Source organism: Haliaeetus albicilla, chromosome 10 (genome assembly GCF_947461875.1).
Source record: "Haliaeetus albicilla chromosome 10, bHalAlb1.1, whole genome shotgun sequence".
Lineage (NCBI taxonomy): Eukaryota > Metazoa > Chordata > Aves > Accipitriformes > Accipitridae > Haliaeetus > Haliaeetus albicilla.
Window position 1 is genome coordinate 27,315,156 of NC_091492.1, and position 7,969 is coordinate 27,323,124.

The window sequence follows — 7,969 nt, forward strand, 5'->3', positions numbered from 1 at the left end:
ACTACTCACAGGATTAAAATAACACTACCAAAGCTATCACTATTATATTACTTACTATGACTTAGAAAATATCCTGAAGTAATTTGATGTTGCTAAAAACATCTTGCAGGTCTATCAAGTTTTCATTAATTTCTAGTTTTTCAAAGCTTCTTGGATAAAAAGCAGCTTCCAAAGTGTGCTTTAAACTCACTCCTCATCATCAGCTAGGTGGTGACGGACAAAGATACTCTTCCAGTTAAGTGCAGGGTAATGAAGGAAGAACCATAAAATCTGCATGCCACTTATGTGATTCATGGCTGTCAACCAGACATGTTGAACAAAAAATATATGTAACAGTTAACCTTCTAGGAATCTTGCATTTAGTCCAAAATTATAGTCCAAGAGGCTCTCTCATGAACGCAGCAGCAGCTAAGTTATCAGGCTATCAACCAGGGGAAGATTTATCTGCCAACTCATCTGTTTAGACAGCAAAACAGATATGGTTGTAAACCTGATTAGGGACCTTATTGCCACAACCACTACAATTTAAGCATGTCTCTCCAGACTAGAAAAATGCATACCTGAGTTACTGCTGCAAACGACGAGACAATTTTTATGAGACATGGTTACGAGATGGTAGTTGGGGAAGTTGCTTCCAAATGCTTGGCGACTGCACTAGGAGACATTTACGCCATGCACAGAAGCTAAAACATTCTGCACCTCTACCACTAGATCGTCATTCACATGATCCTACAAGGACAGATCCTTTCTAACCCAACACAAGTGACGACAGTAGCCTTTCGTTAGTCATAAAGCGAGAGTTATATTGCAAATTTGGCTACAATATAAATAACTTAAGGGAAGAAAAAACTACACCCAGCTGCTTTCTACTAGTACAAAATAATAAAATGCAAACAAGCAATGCCCGGAGAAACAGAGATAGTGGCAAATGCAGAGGGAATACTTTGGCTGGTGCCAATACTCAAGTATCTGGGCAAAGATTTAGACACTTACCTCATGCAGCTGCTATCGCCCCACTCATAACTAAGACTCAGAAAGTCAACACGCCTTACACAGAGCATACAAAGATGAAGTAATACAGCTGCAAAACGTCCAGATCATATTTAAACAATTTAGCAGCAGACTCGCATCACAGAATTTTTAGCCTTTGCACCACTTAAATGTAACCTACCAGCTCCATTTTTTTCAAGCAAGATAAGCATTTTCCAAAATAATTTACAAGCACTCTCTGGCTGAACAGCCTTCTACACATTATGCTAGACACCACAGATTAAAACATCAAATGCAAATGTTTGTATTAAAAATCATATATTGTGTCAAATAAAACAATAGTTCTGTGTACAAATTTATACATGACAAAAATAAAACTCTTTTTGAATAACACTGTGTAAAAAAAAGTGCTTGCTGCTGTTCTGATGTAACATTTCTATAAGCAACAGGCTCACAAAAGGCATTAGTAAACACTTAAATTGCATTGAAGGAATCACGTAAGGCACAGACATCAGTTATTTAAAGGTGAAAATACTCCCATACAGCTTTCAGTACTGCTGACAGGTTACCTTTACCTATTATCTGAAAACTTTGCATGTAGGAAGCTGACTAATATTTTATGTTAATTTACTGTATCAAGGAAAAGCATGGGGAAAACTTGTAAATCACCATCAGGCCCCTGTTCAGCATTTTCAGAAGGCTGAAGTAACTTCTATGATGACAGAATCAGCAACTGCTTTTAGAGCAACTTCTTACCTGTTACCCCCTCCTCCTCAAATTTTCTGCTAGATAGTTTTCCTAGGATTTTTATCTGAGTTATAGACAGCATTTAACCCAACAATGAATATTCAGAGGGCTTTCAGTCCTAAACCAGTAACTACTGAAAAGATGCACACAACTGCTCACAGTTAACGTAAAAGAGGTCTTAAATTCTAAACAATCTGAATTATTCTCAGCCTTTTTTGAACAACATACGTGTGATTATTACCAGTGCAGCATAACACTGGAGCACTAGAAGGAAATGAGAAACAGGAACAAATTTAAATGTTTAGCTCAGCCACAAGCAAAATAAAAAATGTAACCCCCCCCCTCCAAATTTCTCATTATACATTTTTTTTAAATCTTACACAAAGAAAATACTCTTAAAACCAACAGGGACAAAATTTCCAGTCATATTTTAAGCAATAAGGAGCTTAGCAAGAAAAAAAAAAAAAAAGAAGTTTATATATTTGCTATCCTCACTTCTTGTACTAATCTTTATACATGCAAATTTTCAGTTTTGACTGCACTAGCACATGCAGCACATTAAGGACTGACCTTACAGATCTGATTTTTTCATCAGGAAGATTAACATAGTTACTGACACAGATGATCAAAGAATAATAGAAGCTATACTACATTTAGTCTACTAAGCTCTTTCACTCTTAAACTGAAAGATTCTAAGCATTTAATTCTCTGGCACTTAGTTCTCCGAGAAACTTGTTTTAACCATGTCTGAGCTATGTAACTACAATTTGTTCTATTATTAAAAAACAAAATCAAGAGGAACACCAGACATCTGTGTCTCTGCTGGATTTAAATTATATAACCGATGTATATGTAAATCAGCTTGAATGCAGAGAATATCTCTACGTATGGAGGATCTGCCTCAGAAGCACTTTCTTAACCAAATCATTCTTTACTGAGCATAATAAAACTGGTACCTGCACTGCCTGGACTGCCTGCATATATAAGGTCAGGGATGTGACCATCTGTCAGGACTGTCATTGTGCCCAGCTAACTGCTTCCTTCCACTGCACTGGCAATTCTGTACTGGAGAAATCTTACCAGTATTAGGGATATTAATTCTGGGCCCAGATACCGCAGTATCAGTCAGTTTCTCTACAAAGTAGTTATCACAGAAAAATTAGAAAAAACTACATTAGAGACTTCTACTTAATGAAGATACTGGCTCCTTTAAGACAAGAACATAAAACTGAATGTAAATAAATAAGCCAGCACACCATTACAGCTATGATTTTTAACAAACAAGTCAGAAAATTCAAACCTGTGGTTTCTACAGCATCATTACATTACACATGCTATGGCAACACAGTAAATGCTATATACAGTAGTAAAATGCTACATATTCATGCACTGTTGCCAAGTTATAGTTGCCACAGGAACCATAATTTGCTTTTTCTGGCTTGTTTAGAATCCCACCTACAACACTGCTGATTAACTGATAATTTAGATAAACCTGTACAAGTATTCCACGTTACTTTTGCTGGAAAAAAAGCTATTCAATGAGAACACAAGAACTCTAGCACAGATCCGTTCAATGACATCTACATGCAGCCAAGGCTGCTAGTTATGACATACACTTTGTAAACTACTTTTCAGCACGACCTCAACAAGCCGCCTCTCGTGATGCGGGTTACTGTTCCGGAGAGCAGCAAAATTTTCTTGTGCAAAGAACCAGGAAAAAAAATTAATTAAGTTAGGTTGGATAGAACTTCAGCAATATTTTACACAATTCAGCTTCCAGTATGCAGCAACCGAAGACAAACATTCAAAAGTGCAGGGACATAAACCTATCAGCATTTGTAACCAATGACATAAAAGCAACACTTGCTGGATCCAGTAAAAAAAATGACAGCAAACAAAAGTACAGCTGTTACTGTGTCTTAAGTTAAATATCCAAAATTAAGGGAATATCATTCTAAACAAAAATAATTGGTAAAAGTTATGCATTCCCTCATAAAAGTCCCATCAGGTTTAAAACACGCCATCAAAATGTTGTCACTACACCACTTTGGTTACAAATGGCTGTTCACAGGTTTTGTTTTATTTTGCAGAGGAATTCTCTCTGTTCAAGTGACTGAATTCTTCTTCCTTCTAAACGGTGACTTCAGTCTTCTCCACATGCTGCTTTTAGGTTTTGTTTTTTTTTCCATTGCCATTACTGCCTCTTTTTCTTTCCTGCGGATTTCTCGCACAAGAGCATGAAATACATCATCAATATAATAACGGTATGCAGCTGAAGTTTCAAAGAAAGGGCAGTTGAATTCTCTTGCTAAAGCAGAGCCTTCTTCTTTGGAGACCTGAAAAGAAAAGTTCACACTTGTCAAGAAAGCCAAGACCAGAACACTTATTTCTTTACCATTTCTTGTTCTGCTGCTCTTTAAGTGTGCATGCACCCTCCCACTCCAGAACAGCTCATTTCCACTGATCTCTAAATCTTTCTCCACAAACCTGTTTCTCTTTCACTCATCACGTCCCTAGCAATGCAATCACCTGCAAGAGACTCTCTGGACATTCATGAAACAACAAAGTCCTTTAAAAAAATATTCTTTTCTTGGAGCTTAATCTACAACTATGCCTCACATGAGCAGTCCTCAGCCCTAACACAAGCATTTGTCAGTTTGGTAAACTAAAGGTATTTCCTTCTCCTGGTCAGTATCTAATATGTTTGCCAAACTACTTCCCAGAACCAAGCAAACCCCCCCCAAACCCCAACCAAAAACCACACCATGCCCAAAATACGAAAACCAGTCTTGCTGAGGCCATAAAAAAAGCAACACCCAGTCCTCATCCTATACTTTACATCTCTTAGCATGGGTGTTTTACCACAGCTGCCATAATTTTCCTGCTACAACACACATTGAAAATTCATCTAATTCCAGGTATACAAACAGCACCTCTGGAACTTGTTTTCCAAAGTACATTTCCTTTGAGCAAAGCTCTGCTTCAGTTTTCCCACAGATGGTAGTTACTGTTTTCTTAAGCAATTTTCCTTTCTGCCCATTCTTATCCAAGTTCTCCATTATTACGCATCCATTCTAAGCACACTTACATCTGCAATTTGTACTAGTATCTGCAAGTGGTTTAAAGAATGCTAAATCTCTATTAACAGTATCTACTTTCAGGAATTAAAAAAAAAAAAAAAAAAAAAAGCAAAGCCCAAGAGCAGTTTCAACCCAAAGCATCAACTTGAAGACTTTACTTTTGTAATTGCTATACACATTTGGTTATTCAACACATTCCAGGTTAAACAAGTACTTGTCTCCTGTTCAACTTATTATATAGTAAACATGCAAAAAAATTAAGAAGTATAACCTCTTGTATTACTGCATTTTACAACAGAAACAGCTTGTAATAGTGGCCTTCTTTTGTGCCATTTACCTGCCGTAGCTGTGTCAGATCAGATTTATTTCCCACCAGGACCACAGGAGTGTCATCAGTACGTCGAACACGATAGATGAGCTGTTTGAACTCACGCACTTCATGGAAACTGCGCCGGTCTGTGATTGAATAACAGATGATAAATCCCTCACCAGCCCTCATGTACTGGTCTCTCATGGCCGTAAACTCTGCCTAGAAACAAACAATTACATTTCAATTGCACAAATACAATGACTTTCTAATTTCCTCAGAATGGGAAACACAATACGCATTCCAAAACCAGCTGCATAGGAACTCTGCAAACAAGCTGGTCATCTATCTTCTCATCCTCTTACATATAGGACAAGATATTACATAAGTTTGGGATTAACACCAAGTTTCCCTCGCTACAGAAATCATAGCAACCTGTCATTTATCAGCCAATACGTATTGCTTGTTCATCATGAACAACAAGCTGCAACAGAGAAAGCAGTGCATGAAACCAGAGTACCACGTAAGCTGACTAAATATAGATAGTATGATACAGATGCTATAAGCAACGTGATGCTTAGAAGTAAGAGAGCTCAAAAAACAATTTGGAAGAAAAGACATGCATACTTTTACAGGATTTCTGTCTCCACACCTGACCATTACAGACTTCTTAACATCTTCCCAATTAACTTATTATTACTCACATACCTGTCCTGCTGTGTCCAAAATATCCAGATTGGCAGGTTCATCATCAATGCGTATTCGTATTTTATAAGCATCCTCTGTGAATTCATGGCCCATCAGAAAGAACAAGATCGCAATACAATGACAATACTTGTTAGTCACCAATTCACAAAGAGAACATTACACTAGTACTATACTGCATTACTCTGATCTTCATTTAACAACAAATTACATTTTTAATTGTTCTGGTCTGATTTAGCATCCTCCCAACTGTTTGCTAAAATCATGCTATTGTACATGCTATATCTGACAGACATGTGACTGCATTCTATAAATTCATTTTGGACACCTCGGTGAAAAGCACAGAGTAAGAGCATTACATTTTTCTCAAAGCCAGAAAATACCCGTGATTCAAGAGAAGAACTGACCACCATCAACTGCTTACTTAAAAGTAAGACAATAAATATTCTGTCCCTCTAAGTCAACACTCCCACACTACAACAGTCCGCTTATCAACAAGAAGCCAGCTGTTTTTCCCACTTTTCCTTTGACAGTGTAACTGTTGGTTTTCTCTTACAGATGCTGCAAAAGTTATGCAGCAATATAGTAAGTTGTTAAGCACTTTCATCCCTCCCAATTTCTAAAACACAGAGAACAATTTAGCCTGACAAATTAATAGCAGAGAGCTGATCTAAAGCATGGAGACTAGAAATATTTTCTTAATAGACAACTAATATTCACTTATCAGCTGTTTTTCATCCTTGTCTGCCAACATACAAATACTGATAGCGCATATAGGCCTGAATATGTGTGACAGGAAAGCCATTAAAGATCTAAAACTCAGGATATGTATCCCAGTCCTCACAGCAGTCTCAAAACTTTTAATACCTTCAAATGAGTAATCTAAGGGACTTGGGTCCTCAATTTACAGTCAAATTGATAGCTTTCTTTCAGTTAAGTGCTTTAAAGCAATGGACTCCACAACAGCTTAACCTGCTAAGAGGGGGAGTAAACAGCAAAGATTAAAGAGAGATTTTTCTTACCAATTGTGGGATCGTGATCCTCTGGAAACCGGTGACTGATGAACTGCATGGTCATGGCTGGAAACAAAAATCAGAGACACAGTTGCACAAGTCTCGGTGAACATCTGCTGCTCCAGTATTCAGCTCACAAAATGCTTGAGCACATTATTTCACTAGCAGCTAAAACACGAAACCATACTCGGTGCAATATTTGACAGAAACACGGCAGGTGAAATAGGCTAAATAACTCAGAAACAGAGAACTACACCCTCGTCTTCAACAAAGCCCTCCGTTACGAGTTTCAGAAACAAAGCTGGACCCAGCCAAAACGCGGAAGACGATGACACACTGCGCTCCCAAGACAGCCCGGGGGGGGGGGGGGGGCGGAACAGCGCCCAAAACCAGACTGTTTTGTTCAAGAAACTTGTCACCTCGCAGCTACCGAGCCGAGCCCTCAGGCGCTCCTGCTACCAGCGCTACCCGCGGAGTCCCCCGGCCCGCTCCGCGCAGTGAGGGGAAAGCGGCGGCTCCGCCCGCGGCAGGACAGAGGGTCTCCAGGGCCGCCCCGCACCGGCCGCCCCCCGCGGATCCCCCTCCGGCGGCGGATCGGCCACGCTTGGAGGAGCTGTACGCACCGCTCTTGCCGACACCACCGGCGCCCAGCATCACTAGCTTGTACTCGCGGGACTGCCCCGGAGCGCCGCCGCCGCCGCCCGGGCGGGCTCCAGAATCCATCTCCTCGGCGCCGAAGAAGCCGCCGCCGCTGAAGAGGAGGAAAGAGCGTGAGCGCTGGCAGCCCGTCGCCCGGCCCTGCCCCGCCGCCACCCCATTCCTCCTCCTCCTCCTCACCGTCAGGCTCCTGCGCGCCACATCCGACCGGCTGCCGCTCCGTTCCCCCGCCGAGCCCAGGCGGCGACACCAAAATGGCGGCGGCTCCTCCACCGCCCGCGAGCGCCCGGCCACGCCCCCGCCCGGCCCGCGCTGCGCGGAGGGGGCGGGGCCAGCACCGCCCGCCGCTCCGCGGGGTCTCCAGCCGGCGCGTGCGCCTGCAGCGCCCGCTGGCGGGTTCTGGAGGACCCGCACCCCGAAAACCCACCTTCCCTTCCACAGGCTGCGGCCGCGCTGGAGTCAAGCCTCAC

The 7,969-nt window shown here is 41.3% G+C and overlaps 1 protein-coding gene across 1 annotated transcript; it reads right to left on the reverse strand.

Annotated features, from left to right (window-relative positions):
- Positions 1-1,291: 1,291 nt before the first annotated feature.
- Positions 1,292-7,818, reverse strand: RIT1 (Ras like without CAAX 1). Its single transcript, XM_069794460.1, has 6 exons — positions 7,680-7,818; positions 7,466-7,593; positions 6,852-6,908; positions 5,833-5,906; positions 5,155-5,346; positions 1,292-4,073 (listed from the first exon to the last, which is right to left on the reverse strand). Exons 2-6 carry the CDS (start codon positions 7,563-7,565, stop codon positions 3,843-3,845), a joined length of 654 nt encoding a protein of 217 aa, XP_069650561.1. The 5' UTR covers positions 7,566-7,593; positions 7,680-7,818; the 3' UTR covers positions 1,292-3,842.
- Positions 7,819-7,969: the final 151 nt, after the last annotated feature.

What these genes read in the sequence shown, in the direction of transcription:
- RIT1 (XM_069794460.1), bottom strand. Translation starts at nt 7,565, where the DNA reads ATGGATTCTGGAGCCCGCCCGGGCGGCGGCGGCGGCGCTCCGGGGCAG. An exon ending in CGGTGGTGTCGGCAAGAGCG is followed by an intron (nt 6,909 to 7,465) that starts GTGCGTACAGCT and finishes TTTTGTTTCCAG; the next exon opens with CCATGACCATGCAGTTCATC. An exon ending in ATCTGACACAGCTACGGCAG is followed by an intron (nt 4,074 to 5,154) that starts GTAAATGGCACA and finishes TTTTCTTTTCAG; the next exon opens with GTCTCCAAAGAAGAAGGCTC.